Source organism: Narcine bancroftii, chromosome 5, assembly GCF_036971445.1.
Source record: "Narcine bancroftii isolate sNarBan1 chromosome 5, sNarBan1.hap1, whole genome shotgun sequence".
Lineage (NCBI taxonomy): Eukaryota > Metazoa > Chordata > Chondrichthyes > Torpediniformes > Narcinidae > Narcine > Narcine bancroftii.
In genome coordinates, this window is record NC_091473.1 from 181,173,886 (window position 1) to 181,197,936 (window position 24,051).

At 44.1% G+C, this 24,051-nt stretch overlaps 1 protein-coding gene across 1 annotated transcript in view; it reads left to right on the forward strand.

Moving 5' to 3' along the window:
* The window catches only part of LOC138762868 (high affinity cGMP-specific 3',5'-cyclic phosphodiesterase 9A-like), a 36,605-nt gene extending 19,037 nt beyond the window's left edge, over positions 1–17,568 (forward strand). Inside the window, exon 14 of the mRNA XM_069936384.1 lies at positions 17,061–17,568. Within this exon, the coding sequence (XP_069792485.1) occupies positions 17,061–17,192 (132 nt within the window). The 3' untranslated portion in view covers positions 17,193–17,568. The remainder of the gene's footprint in view (positions 1–17,060) is intronic.
* Positions 17,569–24,051: the final 6,483 nt, after the last annotated feature.

Sequence of the window (24,051 nt, forward strand, 5' to 3'; positions counted from 1 at the left end):
TCCAGATTCTACAGTATCCCACTAAACCAAGGAATTTCCTAAATTCCTGCACATTCTTGGGAGGGGGGATCTGTAGAATACCACGTATCCTCTCTGGACTTATTTTCCTAGTTCCCTGACTTACCAGATGACCTAAGTATTTAACTTCTGATTGAACAAATTGTAATTTGGATTCGCTCACCCTGAGACCCTTATTCTCCAGAAAATTCAAAAGTTCAATAGTATACTGTTTAACTAATTCGTAAGTTTTTCTTGTAATTAACATCACCTTTGTTGACCTCACCAAAGCCTTCGACAAAGTGAGCAGGAAAGGGCTTTGGCAAATACTAGAGCTCATCGGATGCCCCCCAAAGTTCCTCAACATGATTATCCAACTGCACGAAAACCAACAAGGTCGGGTCAGATACAGCAATGAGCTCTCTGAACCCTTCTCCATTAACAATGGCGTTAAGCAAGGCTGTGTTCTCGCACCAACCCTCTTTTCAATCTTCTTCAGCATGATGCTGAACCAAGCCATGAAAGACCTCAACAATGAAGACGTTGTTTACATCCGGTACCACACGGATGGAAGTCTCTTCAATCTGAGGCGCCTCACACCAAGACACAAGAGAAACTTGTCCGTGAACTACTCTTTGCAGACGATGCCGCTTTAGTTGCCCATTCAGAGCCAGCTCTTCAGCGGTTGACGTCCTGTTTTGCGGAAACTGCCAAAATGTTTGGCCTGGAAGTCAGCCTAAAGAAAACTGAGGTCCTCCATCAGCCAGCTCCCCACCATGACTACCAGCCCCCCCACATCTCCATCGGGCACACAAAACTCAAAACGGTCAACCAGTTTACCTATCTCGGCTGCACCATTTCATCAGATGCAAGGATCGACAACGAGATAGACAACAGACTCGCCAAGGCAAATAGCGCCTTTGGAAGACTACACAAAAGAGTCTGGAAAAACAACCAACTGAAAAACCTCACAAAGATAAGCGTATACAGAGCCGTTGTCATACCCACACTCCTGTTCAGCTCCGAATCATGGGTCCTCTACCGGCATCACCTACGGCTCTTAGAACGCTTCCACCAGCGTTGTCTCCACTCCATCCTCAACATTCATTGGAGCGCTTTCATCCCTAACGTCAAAGTACTCGAGATGGCAGAGGTCGACAGCATCGAGTCCACGCTGCTGAAGATCCAGCTGCGCTGGGTGGGTCACGTCTCCAGAATGGAGGACCATCACCTTCCCAAGATCGTGTTATATGGCAAGCTCTCCACTGGCCACCGTGACAGAAGTGCACCAAAGAAAAGGTACAAGGACTGCCTAAAGAAATCTCTTGGTGCCTGCCACATTGACCACCTCCAGTGGGCTGATATCGCCTAAAACTGTGCATCTTGGCGCCTCACAGTTTGGCGGGCAGCAACCTCCTTTGAAGAAGACCACAGAGCCCACCTCACTGACAAAAGGCAAAGGAGGAAACACCCAACCCCAACCAACCAATTTTCCCCTGCAACCGCTGCAACCGTGTCTGCCTGTCCCGCATCGGACTTGTCAGCCACAAACGAGCCTGCAGCTGACGTGGACATTTACCCCCTCCATAAATCTTCGTCCGCGAAGCCAAGCCAAAGAAAGAAGAAACACATCATCAACATATTGTATAACTGACAATTCTCTCTCCCCGAGGAGCCTCATCTAGTATTTGTTCTAAGACCTGGCCGAATAAATTTGGTGATTCTGTAAAGCCCTGGGGAAGGACCGTCCACTGGTATTGATTCTTGCGATCAGTAAAAGGATTTTACCACTCAAAGGCAAACATGTCTCTGCTCTCTGTTGCTAACAGACAGGTCCAGAAAGCATCTTTGAGGTCAATCACAGTAAAACATTTACTATGGGGATCGATTTTACCCATTATTGTATAGGGATTAGGTACAACCGGGTGACGGGTGAGAATAATTTTGTTTAGCTCCCTCAAGTCCTGCACTAATCGATAGGTACTGTCTGGTTTTTGGAAAGGTAAAATTGGGGTATTAAAAGGTGATATACAAGGTTCGAGTATACCATCTTTCACCAACTGGTCAATTACTGGCTGCAGCCCCTTTCGGCCAGCCATCGGAATTGGATACTGTTTTCGTCTAATTACTTGTTCAGAATCTTTTAAAGTAACTTACAGGGGAGGAATATCTAACACTCTATTGCCTCTTTCTGCCCATACTCCAGGATTTATTAGTTCTCGATCTTCCTCGCTTAATACATACAATTGAACCCTGATACCTGATTCCTGTGGTCTGGTGCCGATAGCCAATTGGTCCTGTAAATCTCGTCCTAACAAACAAACTTCAACTTGGGGAACTAATAAAATATCCTCTGTTATTATCTTTTCTCCCATTTGTATTCTTACATCCCTTAATACAGGGACCGTAAAATCTCTTCCTCCAACTCCCGAAATCATCACAGTCCCCTCTATCTTAACACCCTCGGGTGGTTGTAAAATACTAGACCGGGCTGCCCCAGAATCTACTAAAAAGGTCATCTTGTCACTGTGGGGTTCTATGCTTAAATTTACCAATGGTTCTCCGTGCAGCCCCACGGTGTGTATTGACTGAGAACCGTGACCCCCCCCTATTCATAATCTGCTTCCATCTGTCGGACTCTGGCTTTACCCTACCCTTAATTTAGTCTATGTGTCGTCTGAGTCCAGCGTGTTCATTAAATGAAGTGATAGGAGAATCAGTTTATTACACAGCATAAGAATAAAGCTTAACAGAGCTCTGGTTCAGTCGTTATTTCATAGGTCACCTGCACAGTGAGCTATTCCCAAGACTGACCGCGACTGTCCAGTCTCTACAGTTTATATAGCTCAACCTTATCATACAGAACAAAAGTTGGCTTCCTTTGCTAGATTTCTTGCATAAGATATATCACAAGTAATTTCCTGCTCTGCAGTTATCTGGGGTGTAGAGCTCCCATCTTTTTTTTAATCCTCAAGGTCAGAATATCCTGTTGTTTTGATCAGAAATCAATTCATACCCCAGATATTTCTAATTATTTCTTTGTTCTCATCTGGCCATATTCTTCTGTTCTACTCAACACCTCAACACCTTAGCTTCTTACTGATTCCATTCTCTTTGTTTCTGACAGTCTCTGTCAGATTCTTTTTGTTTGTGCTAATCAACACCTCCTTGCCTTAACATTCCCACTAAATTGTTTCATACATATCCTCTCTTTTGTATTTGGGAGCAGGCAATTCTAAACCTACTGTAATCAGCCAACTTTGCTACATACTGTGGCTGCCCCTTACTTACATTACTCTTTCCCTTCACCATGAGGTAAATATTAAATTATTACATAGCACTGAATTCATGTATACAAACTGAATAGTACATAAGCATATATTCTACATATTTTCTATGATTAATTAACCCCTATATTCCAACACATCAGTGCGTAAGGTCGTGTCTCCCTGGCTTGCATTGGGCATTCTCTCTTAAAATGTCCCTCCTTTTACAATGGTAGCAAACTAATGCTCCTGTTTCCCAATTCCTACTGGGATTACCATGAGGTCCCGGGAACAGTCGTCGTCCCCGGAATTCCCCTCTACCCTTGCCCCTGCTCTGGTCTCTACTCACCCACTCCCGGAGCTCCTCCCAATGTCCAGGAGCTGGCACACAGCCCCTACCCTTTCCTTGCTGTCCCTCCACAACTTCCTTGACTGCCTGCATCAAAATCTTAGCCTTTCCTTTCTGTTTATTGGGCATTCTCTCTTAAAAATTTGCACCTCCGGACTAGTCAGGGGCACATTTACAAAACCGAGACCCCCTCCCATGGGAACTTCCCATAAAGGTCTCATCCAGTTAGTTTCTGACTTATTATGTCTAGGTTCTTGCCCTCTGGGAAATGAATCAAAGGGTTCTGCCCTTTCTTCCCGGAGGGTCTCACACTGCTCTGAATTAAAGTCGCCTCTCTTGTCAATAGAGGTGGTAATCGAGTACTTTGTGAAGGGTCATCATACCACCCCTACTTTCTTCTCCTTTCTTTAGCTGTGGGGAGGAGGGGAATGTGCAGAAGGGTAGAGCATAGGAGGGGGGGAAAAATAGGAGCCGGCATAGGAGGAGCATAAGGTGGAGGAAGGGACAAAAGGTTCCTTATCTTTCTTGTCCTTGCATTCCTTTTCATTCAAAACTAGTTGATAAAACGACCCCCTGAGCCAGCAGGCTGCATATTCCCTGCTCTCAATATTATCTCTTTGGTTTTGATAGAGCCAGATGTTCAGTGCTTGACACATCCAGTCATCTTCGGATCTGAGCTTTGGCCAATATACTGAACTCCCTTTAATCGGATTTTTAACCCATTCCAAACAGGAATACCTGACCATGGTCAGTTTGTCATTCCCACGGGTCTCCCCGCACCCAGTCAGAAAACATTAATCCTAACGTACTTTGCTTGGTTATCTGATCCTCCCATCCTTCACTAGGACTCTCTTCCTTACTATTCAAATCTCCCATACTAACAGGTAAGTAAAATTCCTCTTACCGGATCCAGTAGCTATTCCTAGCGCGCTTCCTTAACATCCTCAATGTTTGTTCTCAAAGCCTCTTCTTGGATATCAATCGCTTCATCCACTGACCAGTCACCCTTCGTCCGTGAGTCCAGCTGAATCAGCTGGGGTGCACCTACCCCCGTCGTCGGGCACTCTGTCAGTGGAGGGAGTGGGATCCTGGACGATCCCCCATTTGTTAGAAACTGAAGTACCTTCACAGAAATTGCTCGAGACAAAAATTGAGAACAAAGAACATTTATTATACAACAATTCAAAGTTGGGTGCTTCCCCTTACCCTGGGAATACACACATACACTGGGGCGCACCCAACTTTTATACAGTTTATTTCAGTATAGGAATACCCTCCCCCTTACATTCTTCTGCCTCCAGGATAGGTTTGGCATTAGGCAATCTTGCCTGCCTACGTGCTGTTTCTGTGAACTTGGTGGACCAGGGGGTATCCTGTCGGCATCTCATCATGTCATTATCCTCATTGTCCTTATTAACAAACCTGTCTTTGTTCTAATTTACACCTTCCCAACTCTCAGGGCTACAACCTCTTCATATGTAGAACTTGCTAATACTGTCTAGGGCTTACTAATTACATATGCAAAACCTGCTAATTCTGTCTAGGGCTAGAAGACCCTTATCTTATTCAGACTAACTCTACTTTCTACATTCTAATATCCATTTCTTATTATGTTCATACTGGATTTATTCATTTACCCATATATCTATATTAGTTTCCTCATCTTAATATTTTTATATCAGTTTTATTAATCTCTCACAGGTTCTATCCCTTTCATTCGCACAGCAGTGCCTGTAATCAAAAGTACACAATAGGGGCCATCCCAGACAGGTTTTAGTTGGTGATCTTGCCATGCTTTTACATATACCCAATCACCAGGTTTAATAGAATGAATAGGATACTCCAGGGGTGGGCAGTAACAGCTGCATGTCTATTTTCTGCGTGAGCGCAGCCTGTTTGGCAGCTGCATCTGCCTGTCTGTCCCCTGTGCTTCAGGACTGTCACCACTTTGATGGCTTCGTACATGAACTACAGCTATTTCCTCAGGTAATGTAAGAGCATCTAGAGATTGGACAATTAAGTTTTCATGGATCAACTTTTGTCCTTTTCCAGTTATCATTCCCCGCTCTTTCCAGATCTTCGTAAAGGTGTGCACTACACCAAAAGCATACTCTGAGTCTGTGTAGATCGTGCCCACCTTGTTCTCTAGACCCTGGAGAGCTCTACAGAGGACATACAATTCACAAGATTTTTAAAAAAACTTTATTTAAGATTTGATAACATGAATAACATATAGGATTACATTTAAAAAAATTAAGAATAAAATAATAAAATTACAATACAATATCAGTAATCTAAATAAACTATACCCTCCCCAATAATTATTACACATTAATAACCCAACAAATTAGTCAACCCCCCCCTTTCCCCCAAAATAAAGAGTGAAGAATTAATAAAGTTAATAATATATGTGAGAAAAAACTTACAAAAAAAAACAAAAACATAACCGATTAAAATACTAACAAAAAGAAAAGTAATTAATACTAAAATATCAAACTTAAAAAACATATTTAAATCAAACTTAAATGCATATATTTAACAAACAGAGTTAAGATGAAACATATATTTAACTCAAACTTAATATAAAAAATTAGTAAAGTTAGTAACATTATCTATCAAAAATTCTTAAACAATAATCAATTCTTTAAAAAAAATTGTAGCATGAAAAAAAAGATGAAAAAACAACTTTCTCTATAGAAATAAACCTTCACCAAATATCAACTAACTTCATATCTATCATCATATTAGTCACATAAACCACCATCTTAAAACAAAATTCAAACCTCATTAAGCATTGTACAATTCAATTTTAGTACTCTTCCACCATTTTTCCCTTTTACTCTTAAATAGTTATCCAATAAAAGCTCCAATACCACATTTAAATATCCCCAATCATTACGTTAAAATTCAGATATCCAAATAATAAAAACACATCTACAACGAAATCTATATCTTCAACAAATGGAGCACAAACCACAAACAAAATTCAAGCCTCATTAAAAATTGTACAATTCAATTTATAACTTTCACCATTATTCCCTTTGTTCTATAACTAAAATAGCAAAATAATATACACCAGAATTACCACTCCTTTCACCTTAAAGTTAAAGAAAAAATATATATAAAAAAACTTATCCATCCCATTCACATTTAAATTTCAGATATTCCTTATCTACTGAATAAACTTTACAAAAAAAAACATCAATTTTTAGTTTTTTAAACAATCAAATACTTTCTTAGGCTTTTTAAAAATATTTAAACAAAAAAAACCCATTCACTCTTTAATCTAATAATACAAAAAAAAGGGAAAAAAAAACCAGGTAGGAAGTTAAAAATACCCCCTCCCGTCTAAACCGCGCAATGCGGTAACTCCCAAAAAAAAATGGGTGTGAGATAACTCACACGTAGCAGATGACTTTCAGGAAATAGTGCCTATCCAGTTCTCTCCCCCAACTCTCACTTCATCTTAAACTAACATCATCATTATTTAATATCCCTTTTTTTAAAAAAACATTAGAAAAAAAAAGGACAACTCTTCTTTTAATCAGCTCCAACTGCCGAGTCACCATTACAACCATTCCTTCTTGGAGCACGGCTCTTTTCTTCCATCTCTTGTCTCCTTAGAGATCGCGGCGGACTATGTCTCTGTTGAAACTGAGTAATTGGCAGCTCTTGAGCAAATGCTATAGCTTCCTTTAGAGAATCAAAGAACTTTGGTTGGCAAACATCTTGAAAAACCTTCAAAACAGCTGGATATCTTAAGGTTGCCTTATAACCTTTCTTCCACAACAACTCTTTAGCAGGATTAAATTCCCGTCGTTGGAACATAACTTCTTGACTCAAATCCGCATAGAAGAAAACTCGATTATTTTGAATCATCAAAGGTGATTTTCTCTGTTGTGCATTTCTAATAGCCACTCGTAAAATTATTTCTCTGTCGTAATAATTCAAGCAACGAACCAAAACAGGTCTTGGACTTCGACCTGAAATAGGTCTTCTACGCAAGGCTCTGTGAGCACATTCCAGTATTATACCTTCCGGGAAATGTTCTTGACCCAACACCTGCGGAATCCATTCAGTAAAAAATTTTCTTGGGTCTGGTCCCTCCATACCTTCCGGCAAACCAATAATCTTTATATTGTTCTGTCTGGATTGGTTTTCCAAATAATCAATCTTTTTCACCAAATTTTTATTTTGAGTTTGTAAGTCTTCGATCATTTTGGTCACATCAAAAACTTGATCCCGTATTTTGTCTATATCTTCTTTACACGAATTAAATTTATCTCTCACTTCAAGCTTAAAAGCTCCAAACTCAGCCATCTGTTGAGAATGTATTTTCACCAAAGTATTAAACCGAGTACCAAGTTCAGTCATAATCTTGAATAATACCTGCATTGTAAAAGATAATTTAGATTCAAGATTCACAAAAATCTCTTCAATTGGAAGAGATTTTGGCTCAACAGATTCCTGTTTCTTCTCCAAAGGATCTTCTATTCCTTCCTTCATTCTGGTTGCCTTCCTTGTAGTATGACTGCGTGTGGAAACCCCAGTCACAGCCTCTCCAGCAATGACTGGAAGACGCTGGCCGGGGTTTTCCCCAGTCCATAATGTATTAAATTCTACCAGTACATCAAGTAGTATAGGTTCTTGTATCTCAAAAGATGCAGTTTGCAGCGCCACCTCTACAGCTGATAAATGCCTTTGAGTAACTCTTTGTTCTAAAGGCTGTTTGGCGCCCTCTTTAGGGGGCTCTACCAATGTAACATAGAGCTCTACATCCGAACACTGTACCTCTCTCCTGGGATCCATTTCACTCTGAGTCCTGGTGTCTTTCCTGTAGGTAGGCTCCAAAACTTGAACTTTTGGAAAATGTAGTTTTTTTGATGATCTGCTGTCGTTTTTTTTTGCTCTTTTCCACCAATTGTACCATCATAAGTTAAATTAACAGCACTGAAATTATCTAAACTTTTAAAGAATTTTAACGGGCATTTCTAGACAAAACAATAAGATAGAGTCAGGAGAGGACTGGAAGGCACATCTGATCCTTACGCCATCTTGCCACGCCCCCACAATTCACAAGATTGTGCTGACCAATGACCGGGGAGGCGACCGGCTTCAATCACCACTCCTTCTTTCCCATCCACTACACTATACCCGCTATAGCGAGTGCCATCAATGCAACGGGAAGATCCATCAATAAACCACCTTTCACCCTCCTGTAAAGGCTCATCGCTTAAATCCTCTCTAATTTTGGTCTGTAAATCTATTACCTCTAAACATACATGCTCTAACTCATTTATAGTATTGTCAGAATTTGGAGAAACCAAGAAAGCTGCTGGATTGTGTTCTTTATTCGTAATCGGGGTCAAATCATCCCTATCCATTAGGATCGCTTCATATTTTAAAATTCTAGAGTCTGTGAGCCACCTTCCAGCACGTTGTAAGAGAATATTGCGGACTGTGTGAGGGGTGTGAACTATCATCGGGGCACCAAACGTAATCTTTCGTCCTTCCTCAACTAAAATAGCAGTGGCTGCGATGGCTTGCACACACTCTGGCCAACCATGACAAACAGGGTCTAAAACTTTTGACAGAAAAACAACTGGCTGCCCTCTCTTGTGTTAGTACTCCGGTGGCTACACCTCCTTTCGCATTGGTATATAGATCAAATGGCTTATTTAGGTTGGGTAAAGCCAACACTGGGGCACTAATAAGGCGCTGTTTCACCAAGTTAAAATCTTTAATCTCTTCCTCTGTCCAGACAACAGCTTCACCCCCTAGAATCGTGAGTTTATCATAGGGAAATCTGACCAGGCTAGAATAATTTTCAATCCAGATTCTACAGTATCCCACTAAACCAAGGAATTTCCTAAGTTCTTGGGCATTCTTGGGAGGTGGGATCTGTAGAGTACCACGTATCCTCTCTGGACTTATTTTCCTAGTTCCCTGACTTACCAGATGACCTAAGTATTTAACTTCTGATTGAACAAATTGTAATTTGGATTCGCTCACCCTGAGACCCTTATTCTCCAGAAAATTCAAAAGTTCAATAGTATACTGTTTAACTAATTCGTAAGTTTTTCTTGTAATTAACACATCATCAACATATTGTATCAACTGACAATTCTCTCTCCCCGAGGATCCTCATCTAATATTTGTTCTAAGACCTGGCCGAATAAATTTGGTGATTCTGTAAAGCCCTGGGGAAGGACCGTCCACCGGTATTGATTCTTGCGTCCAGTAAAAGGATTTTCCCACTCAAAGGCAAACATGTCTCTGCTCTCTGATGCTAACGGACAGGTCCAAAAAGCATCTTTGAGGTCAATCACACTAAACTATTTACTATGGGGATCGATTTTACCCATTATTGTATAGGGATTAGGTACAACCGGGTGACGGGTGAGAATAATTTTGTTCAGCTCCCTCAAGTCCTGCACTAATCGATAGGTACCGTCTGGTTTTTGGACAGGTAAAATTGGGGTATTAAAAGGTGACATACAAGGTTCGAGTATACCATTGTTAGAAATTAAAGTACCTTTAAAGAAATTGCTCGAGACAAAAATTGAGAACAAAGAACATTTATTACTACAACAATGCAAAGTTGGGTGCTTCCCCTTACCCTGGGAATACACACATACACTGGGGCTCACCCAACTTTTATACAGTTTATTTCAGTATAGAAGTACCCTCCCCCTTACATTCTTCTGCCCCCTGGATGGGTTTGGCATAGGCAATCCTTCCTGCCTACGTGCAGTTTCAGTACACTTGGAGGACCAGGGGGTATCCTGTGGGTGCCCCATCATGTCATTGTCCTTATTCACACCTTCCTGATTCTCAGGGCTACAGTCTCTTGATATGCAGAGTTGACTCATTCTATCTAGGGTTGGCTAATTTCATATGTATAAATCTGTGTATGGTTAGCTAATTAGATATGCAGGACTTGGTACTTCTGTGCAGGGCTAGGAGACCCTTATCTGATCCAGACTACCTCAACTTCCTACATTCTATTGTACCTTACCATTCCTTATCTTAGTCTTATGGTCTTGTCACAAAGACTAGAAGATTCTTATGTTAATCGTGCTGACTCTGCTTTCCTGCATCCTAAGCCCCAAGCTTATCCTGTTTGAACTGGTTACAGCCATTTACTGATGAACTTTAGTTTCCTTCATGTTCATAATTTTAGATCAATTTTCCCATCTCTCACAATCCTCACTTTTCTTTTAGATCAGTAATACTGATCTTTCACCATGATCAGTGTTACTGATCTTTGGTTACTGGTGTCAGTGTGACTGATTCCCCCCCCCCCCCCCCTCCTCACTTTTCTTTTAGATCAGTAATACTGATCTTTCAAGTGTAAGGTGTAGTTTTACCCAGCTGGTCAATAACCGAAATGTAACACCTGTGTAAAGTCTTTAGGTAGGGGAGCACCATGAAGGTCAGAGTAGCAAGTCCAGCTGCTTATTAGGGTTGTGAGTATCAGGCTCCAGTTCTCAGTAAAGAGTCTAGTCCATCCCACATCAGTCCGAAGTTGCCACGTCTGAACATGTGCATGGGCAGATTCACGTTGAAACATTGAAGCAGTGTCTTTTAACCACCCGACTTTTGTAAGCATTGTCCTGACGAAGTCTGTGAGAGACGCTGCCTTCAGCAGCGAACGAGTAGCAGTAGTCAGGCGGTTCCGTTGAATTGTGGCTAGTATCTGATCTCCTCTTCAGCCCCGAACCCTAGGGCCACCGATCTCCGAAGGCTGTCTGGAGTCTGATATTGAGGTGCCAAGCAGCTCACGTTGTTGGTAACTGGTGCTCCCCTTCACGGGGTGATGAAAAGTGACCAAGCTGGGGGGGGATTGTTTCTTGTGATTTAACTGTGTGTTGCAGCTTGTCTGCTAACATTAGCATATGTATCATTGAACTTGTGAGTTGCAGCCTGTCTGTGTACATTAGCATATGTATTAACTCTCTCTCTCTGCTACATGTACAATCCTGACTACAATTCTGTCTGTCTTTGTCCCACCATGTCCTTTGTGCTATCGCTTCAAAACTCCTGTCTTTAATACCTGTGTAGGCTAAGATACAAATTAGATGTACTCCACTAAAGCTGTTCAGTTCCCCTGGTCCGTATTGGAATCCCTTGTTAACCCATACCCCACTATGACTATACATAAAATCTATGCCCTGTCTACATTCTAAAGGAGCACAATTGTAACCTCTGCTGCCCCTATTCCAGGGGGACTTAAAACATTAACGAACAATATTCCAAAAAATGAGTAAAACAACAATGAAAGTAAAACACATTGAAAGCAGCAATAAAATACAACAATAACTGAATAAACAACAATAAATGTAAAGCTCATTGAAAACAGCAATAAAATACAACAATAACTGAATAAACCACAATAAATGTAAAGCTCATTGAAAACAGCAATAAAATACAACAATAACTGTATAAACCATTAAAATAGGAAACAACAATAAATGTAACATTACGGCACTTTGTCACGGCGCAGTGTAAGTTTCAGGTCTGATGGATGAGGAACTGCACGCCAGGTTGGGGTTTGAATCTGTGTGTCGTGATGTTGTGGTTCAGAAGCTGGTTTAATTCTTTGAATGTGGGTCCAGCCTTTCTCTCTTGTTCTTACTGCGGTGTCTGTAATTAAAAGTACACAGAAGGGACCATCCCAGGCAGGTTTTAGTTGATCCTCTTGCCATGCTTTTACATAAACCCAATCACCAGGTTTTAATAAAATGAATAACAATCTGACTTTCCTTTGTGTTAGTGTAAAAATTGTAAAATGAAACACAAACCATATTTGCATGGGTTTTGAATATGTTAGACCTTATTAAAATGCAGTTGGAGCTGCTTGTCTGTATGGGGCACAACCCTCCAATTTGTTAGAGTACATGACAGACATTGTAGCACAAGAGCCTCTGCAAGAGAACTTGAAACATATTCAACCTTTAGTTCTGCCTTAAGTAAAATACCTTGTGCCACAGCTCACAACCATATTCCATATAATAACCATATAGCAATAACAGTACGGAAACAGGCCATATTGGTCCTTCTAGTCCGCACCGATTTACATGAAACTCCAACTAGTTCCACTTACCTACTCCCTGCCCATAACCCTCCAACCCCCTTACATCCATGTAACATAACCAAGGGCATTAAAAGGGTAAAAATCTGGCAATTTTCTCTCCACAGAGAGCATTGGGGAGCCTGGAACCGATTGTTGATTTTGTAAAATGAAGTTGAACAGGCTTGTACACATTTTCAGACTGCTTGTGCAGTGAGTGCCATTCACCATGGTCTTCTGATTAATTGGTGAGGAGGTGATCAGTAAGATGCAGCAGTGGAAGCGCTTGCTCAAAGGCTGGAGGAAAATTAGACTTAGACCTGGATTTGTCAGAATGATAAGAGTTTATCTAAAGCTGGCTTTAGAAAGAAGAACATCACAGGTGCTCCTCAATTTACGATAGGGTTGCGTTCCAGCAGACCCAGCATAAGTTGAAAAAAATCTTAATTGGAGACGTACCTTGTCTAACATTGACAGCACTGTATCAGTCCTCATACTGATCCCGCTGCCCCACTCTCTAACGACAGCGCTGTATCAGTCCCCATACGGATCCCACTACCTTGCTCTCTCCCAACAGTCCCTGTAAGCTTTCCGAAAATGTGATTAACCAACGAGGCTACAAAAAATTCACCTTAGAGGAATTATCAAAGTTTATTGGAAAAATCAACGATGCTTGTGATGACCTTTAACACATTATATGAAAGTAAATGACAGTCATGCTATTGTGTCATCGTAAAATCATAAGTAGGGGAGCACCTGTATTACCTTTCATATTTTTCCAATGTTGATTGCACACACAATCATTTAAGCACCGGCTAGTTTCTATAATATTGCACTTAAAGTTTAGCTGCATGAATCCTGGAGCTTGTGGAGTCATTAGTGAATCAAGAAATATTGGTGCCATGCCAATTTTCTGTCTTTTGTAATTTTCTCCTAATGTCTGGGGCTGAGTTGGTAACAAAACCTGTTAGTACCAATTGTTCCCCTGCTGGGGATTCTATGTCGAGACCCCCATATTGTATATATATTTGGTCCCAAAAATTGGTCTAAGTGTTCGGCACATCCCTGGGGATCTTCTATCAGGGAGATTAATTCTTTCTTAAAATTACGTACTTCAGTGCTGGTCAGGGGCACATTTACGAAACCGAGACCCTCTCCCATGGGAACTTCCCGCAGTGGTCTCATCCAATTGGTTTCTAGCTTATTAGGTCTGGGTTCCTGCTCCCTGGGAAATGAATCAAAGGGTTCTGCCCTTTCTTCCTGAAGAGTTTCACGCTGTTCTGAATTAAAGTTACCTCTCTCTCCTGCCAACAGAGGTGGTAATCGAGTGCTTTGTGAGCAAGTTATCATACCACTCCTGCTCTCTTCTCTCTTCTCTAGTGGTGGGGGAGGTGGGGAAGGTGCAGAAGGGTAGGTCATAGGAGGGGAAGGAAAGATAGGAGCCGGCATAGGAGGAACATAAGGTGGAGGGAGGGAATGTAACACATCCCAACCCTGTGATTCAGGGACAAAAGGTTCCTCCTCTCTCTTATCCCTGAATTCTTTCTCATTCAAAACCAGCTGTTCAATGGATCCCTTGAGCCAGCAGGCTGCATATTCCCTGCTCTCAACATTGTCTTTCTGGTTTTGATAGAGCCATAGGTTCAAAGCTTTACACATCCATTCATCCTCGGATCCGAATTTTGGCCAGTACACGGAGCTCCCTTTAACCGGGTATTTAACCCATTCAATACAACAATACCTGACCATCGTCAGTTTCTCTTTACCACGGGTCTTTCCTGTGCCCCACTCAGATAACATCAACCCAAGCGGGCTGTACGTAGCTATCTGGTGGTCACGTCCTGTGTCAGGACTCTCCTCTTTACTGCCCGTTATTCCCATGCTTAGAAACAAGTAAAATACCTGACCATCGTCAGTTTCTCTTTACCACGGGTCTTTCCTGTGCCCCACTCAGATAACATCAACCCAAGCGGGCTGTACGTAGCTATCTGGTGGTCACGTCCTGTGTCAGGACTCTCCTCTTTACTGCCCGTTATTCCCATGCTTAGAAACAAGTAAAATACTCTTACCGAGTTCTAGTAGTACTGCTCTAGCGCGCTTCCTTCCGCCGTTTGTTCTCAATGCCTCTTCTCGGATATCACTCGCTTCTTCCACTGACCAGCCACCCGTCGCCCGTGAGTCCAGCTGAATCAGCCGGGGTGCACCTACTCTCGTCGTCGGGGTACTCTGTCAGTGGAGGGAGTGTGATCCCGGACGAGGGAAATTAAAGTACCTTTAAAGAAATTGCTCGAGACAAAAATTGAGAACAAAGAACATTTATTACTACAACAATGCAAAGTTGGGTGCTTCCCCTTACCCTGGGAATACACACATACACTGGGGCTCACCCAACTTTTATACAGTTTATTTCAGTATAGAAGTACCCTCCCCCTTACATTCTTCTGCCCCCGGATGGGTTTGGCATAGGCAATCCTTCCTGCCTACGTGCAGTTTCAGTACACTTGGAGGACCAGGGGGTATCCTGTGGGTGCCCCATCATGTCATTGTCCTTATTCACACCTTCCTGATTCTCAGGGCTACAGTCTCTTGATATGCAGAGTTGACTCATTCTATCTAGGGTTGGCTAATTTCATATGTATAAATCTGTGTATGGTTAGCTAATCAGATATGCAGGACTTGGTACTTCTGTGCAGGGCTAGGAGACCCTTATCTGATCCAGACTACCTCAACTTCCTACATTCTATTGTACCTTACCATTCCTTATCTTAGTCTTATGGTCTTGTCACAAAGACTAGAAGATTCTTATGTTATTCGTGCTGACTCTGCTTTCCTGCATCCTAAGCCCCAAGCTTATCCTGTTTGAACTGGTTACAGCCATTTACTGATGAACTTTAGTTTCCTTCATGTTCATAATTTTAGATCAATTTTCCCATCTCTCACACCATCTTTCACCAACTGGTCAATTACTGGCTGCAGCCCCTTTCGGCCAGCCATAGGAATTGGATACTGCTTTCGTCTAATTACTTGCTCAGGATCTTTTAAAGTAACTTGCAGGGGAGGAATATCTAACATCCTCTATTGCCTCTTTCTGCCCATACTCCAGGATTTATTAGTTCTTGATCTTCCTCGTTTAATACATACAATTGAACCCTGATACCCGATTCCTGTGGTCTGGTGCTGATAGCCAATTGGTCCTGTAAATCTCGTCCTAACAAACAAACTCCAGCTTGGGGAACTAGTAAAATATCCTCTGTTTGGTTTTGGTTTTGGTAGAGCCAGATGTTCAATGCCTGACACATCCAGTCCTCATCAGATCCAAACTTTGGCCAATATACCGAATTCCCTTTTATTGGGTTTTTAACCCATTCCAGACAGCAATACCTGACCATGGTCTGTTTGCCTTTCCCGCAGGTTCTCCCCGCACCCCAATCAGATAGCATTAATCCTAACGGACTTTGCTTAGTTATCTGATTGTCATGTCCTTCCTTAGGACTATTTCCCTTGCTACTCACACCTCCCATACTAACAGGTAAGTAAAATTCCTCTTACCGGGATCCAGTAGCTATTCCTAGCGCGCTTCCTTAACGTCCTCAATGTTTGTTCTCAATGCCTCTTCTCGGATATCACTCGCTTCATCCACTGACCAGTCACCTGTTGTCCGTGAGACCAGCTGAATCAGCCAGGGTGCACCTACCCTCGTCAGTGGAGGGAGTGGGATCCCAGACGAGTCCCCATTTGTGAGAAACAGAAAGACCTTCACAGAATTTGCTCGAGACAAAAATTGAGGACAAAGAATATTTATTATTATACAACAATGGAGAGTTGGGTGCTTCCCCTTACCCTGGGAATACACACACACACACACTGGGGCTCACCTAACTTTTATACAGTTTATTTCAGTATAGGAATACCCTCCCCCTTACATTCTTCTGCCTCCTGGATAAATTTGGCATTAGGCAATCCTGCCTGCCTACCTGCTGTTTCTGTGAACTTAGAGGACCAGGGGGGTATCCTGTCGGTGTCTCATCATGTCATTATCCTCATTGTCCTTATTGACAAACCTCCCTTTGTTCTAATTCACACCTTCCCGCCTCTCAGGGCTACAACCTTCTTATATGCAGAACTTGCTAATTCTGTCTAAGGCTAGAAGACCCTTATCTTATTCAGACTAACTTTACTTTCTACATTCTATCATCTACCCTTATCCTATTCATATTGGCTTTATACATTACACATATTTTCATATTAGTTTTACTCATCTCTCACATCAGTGTTTGGGAATTTGACTGAGAGGGAATTCTGGCAGTGGGGGGAGTGGTGAGGGGGAATGGGTCAGGGTTGTGACTGTTTCGTGATGTGAGCCCCTTCTCTCCAGATCTTTCCCCAGCTCGAGGCAACGATGGTGCACCCGCTGCGGGGGGCGAGAGATCACTACCGGCATCTTGAGGTGGAGGAGGCAAGGAGGCTACTGTCCTCTACTCCCTCTGAGGGGACTGTGGCCGTCTGACTCAGCGGCAGGTCTCTTGGACTGAGAATGTGTGGTGTATCAGGCCACGGGGAAGGGACAATTGATCTATTTCTCTTTGCCCCTCCCTCTCCGTCTCCCTCACCCTCTCTCTCCACCCTCTATGTACAGTATCTATCCTCTCTCTATTTCCCTCTTACTTTCTGAAACGCGCTCTCTTTCTATCCCTCACTCTTCTGCTCCCACTCTCTCCTCTTTCTCACTCACTCTCTCTCTCATGCTCACTCTCACACCCTGTTCCTGCTGTCTGGGTTGGAGGATGGGGGTCACATCAGCCCAGAGGAGTAGAAACCAGGAGAGGAATAGATTGGCTGAACACAGAGTGTGTTTTTGCCTGGAGTAGGGGGTTTGGTAACCAGAGTGCACAGGGAAGTGTGTGGGGCGGGGGGGGCGGGGCTGGCTACAACAGGAATCTGAGAGGTAATGGGCTTTGTTTTACACAGGGGATGGTGGTGTGTGGAATGGGCTGCCGGAGGTGGGGGTTAAGGTAGGGTATGTCGGAATCTTTGGATGGATCCATGGATAGGACGGGTTGAGAGGGATATGGACAGGTGCGACAAGTGTGGGTGGAACATTCTGGTTGCTGTCGGGAAGTTCATCTCAAGGGTCTATTTCCAAGCCAGGCAATTCTATGTAAATAAACTCACCATCAAATGTCCTATTTGTTTAGTTCCAGTCTCGAAACAAATATATATTTAGATGGAAAAACAGTAGATTATTTAAAATCCTGCAGATGGTAGAAATCTGAAATCAAGTAAGAAATTGTTGACATCACTCAGCAGGTCATTCATGGTCTGGGGAGACTGCAATAGGGTCAGGGTTTGGTCAGACATTCAAGCAGAAATGGACTGTACAGCCCAAAAAGCCTGCCCTGTCCCATCATACACTCCCGGGGTCAGAACCAGAGTAAAACTCCCTCCACACTGTCCCATCACACACTCCCAGGCTCAGAAACAGAGTGAATTCCCTCAGCACTGTCCCATCACACTCCCGGGGTCAGAAACAGAGTGAAGCTCCCTCCACACCATCCCATCACACACTCCCGGGGTCAGACACAGAGTAAAACTCCCTCTCCACCATCCCGTCACACACTCCCGGGATCTGACACAGAGTGAATTCACTCCCCACTGTCCCATCACACACTCCCGGGGTCAGACACAGAGTGAAACTCCCTCCACACCGTCCCATCACACACTCCCAGGGTCAGACACAGAGTGAAGCTCCCTCCACACCATCCCGTCACACACTCCCGGGATCTGACACAGAGTGAATTCACTCCCCACTGTCCCATCACACACTCCCAGGGTCAGACAGAGTGAACTCCCTTAGCTCCGTCCCATTACACACTCCCGTTGTCAGACACAGAGTGAATCTCCCTCCGCACCGTCCCATCACATACTCCCGGGGTCAGACACAGAGTGAAGCTCCCTCCGCACGGTCCCGTCACACACTCCTGGGGTCAGTCCCAGAGTGAAGCTACCTCCGCATCGTCTCGTCACACGCTCCTGGGGTCAGACACAGAGTGAAGCTCCCTCCGCACCATCCCATGACACACTCCTGGGATTTGACACAGAGTGAAGTTCCCTCTGCACGATCCCATCACACACTCCTGAGGTCAGACCCAGAGTGAAGCTCCCTCCACACCTTCCTGTCACACAGCTCCGGGGTCAGACCCAGAGTGAAGCTTCTCCGCACCGTTCCATCACACAATCCCGGGGTCAGACACAGAATTAATCTCCCTCCGCACCATCTCATCACACACTCCTGGGGTCAGACCCAGAGTGAAGCTCCCTCCCCACTGTCCTATCACACACTCCTGGGGTCCGACACAGAGTGAAGCTCCCTCCGCACTGTCCTATCACACACTCCTGGGGTCAGACCCAGAGTGAAGCTCCCTCTGCACTGTCCCATCACACACTCCCGGGGTCAGATACAGGGAGAAAGGGGCCAATAAATTTTGAAACTGGACTGAAAAAATAATATATTTGAGGTGTGGTGCCGCAGGATTGGCGTGTCGCAAACGTAGTTACTCTGTTTAAAAAAGGCTCCAGGTGTAGGCCCAGCAATTATTGGCCAGTAAGTTTGATGTTGGTGGTCGGTAAACTAATGGAAAGTATTCTTAGAGATAACATGTATAAGTATCTAGAGATGCAGGGACTGATCAGGGACACCCAACATGGGTTTGTGCGGGGAAGGTGATGTTTGACAAATCTTGTTGAATTTTTTGAGGAGGTGACTGGAAATGTTGATGAGGGTAGAGCAGTAGATGTGGTCGATATGGATTTCAGTAGGGCCTTCATTAAGGTTCCACATTGAAGGTTAGTAAGGAAGGTTCAGGCGCTAGGTATTAATGCTGAGATAGTCGGATGCATTCAACGGTGGCTAGAAGATAGATGCCAGAGAGTCATGGTGGATAACTGTCTGTCAAGGTGGAGGCCGGTGACGAGTGGTGAGCCTCAGGGATCGATGTTGGGTCCCTTGTTGTTTGTCATTACATTAATGATTTGGATGATGGAGTGGTAAATTGGGTTAGTAAATATGCAGACGATACAAAAATAGGGGGAGTTGTGGATAGTGAATATGGTTTTCAGGGACTGCAGAAGGATTTGAACTTGCTTCGAAGAGTGGGCTGAAAGGTGGCAGATGGAGTTTAATATTGATAAGTGTGAGGTGATTCATTATTTGGGAAGAATAATCGAAACAGGAAATGTGCAGTGAAGGGGAGGGTGTTGAGGAATGCAGAGGAACAGAGAGATCTTGGAATAATGGTTCATCGTTCTTTGAAAGTGGATTCTCATGTAGATACGGTGGTGAACAAGGATTTGGGTATGCTGGCCTTTATAAATCAAAGCATAGAATATAGGAGCTGGGAGGTGATGTTAAGACTGTTCAAGGCATTGGTGAAGCCAAGTTTGGAGTATTGTATTCCCCTCTTATATGAAGGATATCAATAAGGTAGAGAGGGTGAAGAGAAAATTTACTAAAATGTTGCCTGGATTGCAATATGGAGAAAGATTGAGTAGACTGGGTCTTTATGCTTGGAGTGTAGGAGGATGAAGGGGGGATTTGATAGAGGGATATAAAATTATGAGGGGGATGGATAGAGTGGATGTGAATAGGCTCTTCCCCTTGAGGGTAGGGGAGATTGGAACAAAGGGGTCATGTTAAGGGTTATGGGGCAAAAACTTTAAAAGTAACAAGAGGAAGCTTCTTCACTCAGAGAGTGGTGGCTGTGTGGAATGACCTTCTAGAAGAGGCGGTTGCAGCAGGGTCAATTCTGTCCTTTAAGAGAAGGTTAGATGAGGGGGTTGGAGGATTATGGGCAGGGAGCAGGTAGGTGGGACTAGTGGAGATCACTTAAATCGGTGCAGACAAGAGGGCCGAGATGCCCTGTTTCCGAACTGTAATTGTTATATGATTGGGGTGGGGGGAGGGTTCATAGCTGTAAAAAGGGTTGTGCATGGCTGGGGTAGACAACAGAATAGGGCTGAAGGACCTTTTTCCATGCTGCATATCCAATAAGATCATAAGATAGAGTAGAAATAGGCCATTCAGCCATCAAGTCTGTCCCGCCATTTAATCATGAGTTGATCCATTCTCCCACTCCGCCCCACTACCCGGCTTTCTCCCCATAACCTTCGATGCCCTGGCTAATCTAGAACCTGTCAATCTCTGTCTTAAATACACCAATGACCTGGCCTTCACAACTGCCTGTGGCAACAAATCCCCCAGATTCACCACCCTCCGGCTGAAGAAATTCCTCCGCATCTCTACTCTGAGCGGATGCCCTTTAACCCTGAAGTTATCTCCACTTGTCCTGGACTCTCCCACCGTGGGGAACAACCTTTCCACATCTACTCTGTCTGCGCCTTTCAAATGTTTCAGAGATCACCCCCCCACCCGATTCTCCTAAATTCCAACAAGTTCAGGCCAAGGCCCGTCAAATGCTCCTCATGTGAATACAAATTTAGCGAGGGGCTCACCTGGGCAGTGGGTCAGCTGGCGACTTGAAGCAAGGAACCCACACGGGCTGCTGGCTACTGCGGTCGAGGGGCTGTGGGCAGCCAGAGACCGGCTCGAGATTGGCTGGGGGAGGCACCAGGTATCGGAACTGAGGTACGAGAGAGCGCAGGAGGCTGGGATCTGGAGCCCAGGTGGCTGATGGTTGGACCAAACTCTGTGGGGCCTGCAGGAGGTGAATCCATGGACACGTTCGGTGACTTGGGGTGGGTGGGGGGTCTCTCTCCTCTTTCTCCAACTGTAAGAGGCAATTCCTGTCGATGGTGAATCTGACCGCCTTACGGCAAACAAATTCTGTGTAATATTACAGTCTTTATTACATGAGAATAAATTGAATCTTGAAACAAGTGCCTGAAAAAAGCCTTATCATTACGTGAGATTTAAGTCAGGTTCAAGGACTATACCCTCCCTACCCCGTAACCCTCCGTTTTCCTTCCATCCATGTACCTATCTTTCTCAATGTACCAGCCTCCACCACCATCCCCGGCCAGACCATCCAGGCCCCCAAAATTCCCCTAAACTTCCCTCCCCTCACCTTGTACAGATGTCCTCTGGTGTTTTCTGATCCTGCCCTGGGAAATCGGCATTGGCTGCCCACCCTGTCCATTCTCCTCTTAAATGCAGACAACAGAAGATTTACTGGGATGTTGCCCGGACTTCAGGAACTGAGTTAGAGGGAAAGGTTAAACAGGTTCACACTTTATTCCCTGGAGTGTCGAAGAATGAGGGAAGATTTGATCGAGGTGTTTCAAATGATGAGGGGGAGAGACAGAATAAATGGAGGTTGGCTTTTCACCGTGTCTACACCTCTCAGAATTTTGTCGACCTCTATCAAATCTCTTCTTGTCCTTCTTTGCTCCAGGAAGAAAAACCCCAGCTCTGCCCCATGAGGCACATTCTCCAATCCAGGTAATGTCCTGGTGAATCTCCTCTACCCCCTACTATAAGGTAAAACATCATGAGATGGGAATGTGTAAGGAGTTACCCTGTGCAGGGCTGTAACAAGAAGGGGAGGTGTCCTTGTACTCCTGTTAGGTAAAACATCATGAGATGGGAATGTGTAAGGAGTTACCCTGTGCAGGGCTGTAACAAGATGTGAATGCATCCTTGTACTTACAAGATAAGAGAGACATTGATGGATTGAGAGGCAGGAAGCTAGCAGGGAAAGGATAGCAACAGTTTTAGTCATTGGACAAGTAATGATATGATGATGTTCTAAGCACGTATCCAAGGGTATAAAAAATCACCATTTTGCTGATAACGGCAGAATGCATTCTCCGACTAACATTGTTAGTCGCAAGTGTTACAATCCGGTAATAAAGAACAAAGAACCCTGATTTCGACTCAGTCTGGTGTTTGTCTCACTCATTCATGAACAAAGCAGACCTAACACTACCCACAGCTTCCTGTAATGAGGCAACCAGAACTGAAGACAATACTCCGTGTTTTCTTGAGAATCCAGCAGTGGGGCTGGTGATTGCCAAAGTGAAGAGGGTGGGGCATCGGTGGTGAGAGCAGAGAGAGGGAGCAGTGGGTGGGATCACTGATAGGCTGAACCGGTGAGCTACGCTGCGGTGATTTTTAACGATGGTCAAGGATTATGGTTCTGCCTGGTACCGACCATCGACAGGTGCACAGGCAAAGGCACAGCTGCCACGCCGGCTACCGTAAGTATAGTGAAAAGTGCCCCCCCCCCCCCCCCCAAGCTGTGCCCAAGGTTTTGGGTGTCATGGAAGGACCATGACACAAATTTGTAGGCCTTCCACCGTCCGCCGTAAATATAGGAAATCGGTGGACCAGAAAAAATGCCAAGGGTCATGGTTACCATAAATACTATAACCACATCGCCCTGGGGAATAGTGACACCATGATCTGCCGGAGGGTGGGTGCCAGAAATATTCTGAACAAACCACCCACTACCATAAATATTCTGAACAGGCCACCCCCCCACCGTAAATATTCTGAACAGACCACCCATGCCATAAATATTCTGAACAGACCACCCCTCCACCATAAATATTCTGAACAGACCACCCACCGCCTAAATATTCTAACAGGCCACCCCCTTTACCGTAAATATTCTAACACACTTCCCACCACCGTAAATATTATGAACAGGCCACCCCCAGCCGTAAGTATTCTGAACAGACTATCCCCAGCCGTAAGTATTCTGAACAGACCACCCCCTGCCGTGTATTCTGAACAGACTACCCACCGCCATAAATAAACCTCTACCATACATTTTGTGAAATAACTGCCCTATGCCATAATTATATGAAGACTGGAGCCTGTAATAGATGAATTTGGCATACATCACATCCCTACCATTTTCATTGTGAATACATGACCCTGTCTTCATAGTGAGGTCCCAAATCTAGACACATGGTCTGGGGCCAAACACTGGCTGAAGAGTGGACCTCCAGGAAAATGAGGGCCACTGACCTCAGCATTTGGTCCATAGCAAGATCCCAGCAAACACTCAGATTGGGGGTGGGGAGGCTTACTGATGCGAGAGTGCAGGCATTGACCACCTTCTATAGGTTGGGACACAGGGTAATGGGGGGTCAACACCGCTGCTTGACATTCCCCACCACCATCCATGGGCCCCCACCATCGACATCCTTGCAAGGGTGGGGGGGGGGTGGTTTGGAATCACCACCCATCAGAAACACTACCAGGTCAAACTATGAGAAGGGTGGGTCGGAGTGTGGGGATCCTGTGGATAGTGATTCCCATTTTCTCTCTAAGAGGCATGGGTCAGGAGTGTGAGGGAACACTTACAGACAGAGTTAGTCCATGCACTCCACATCCACCACATTTC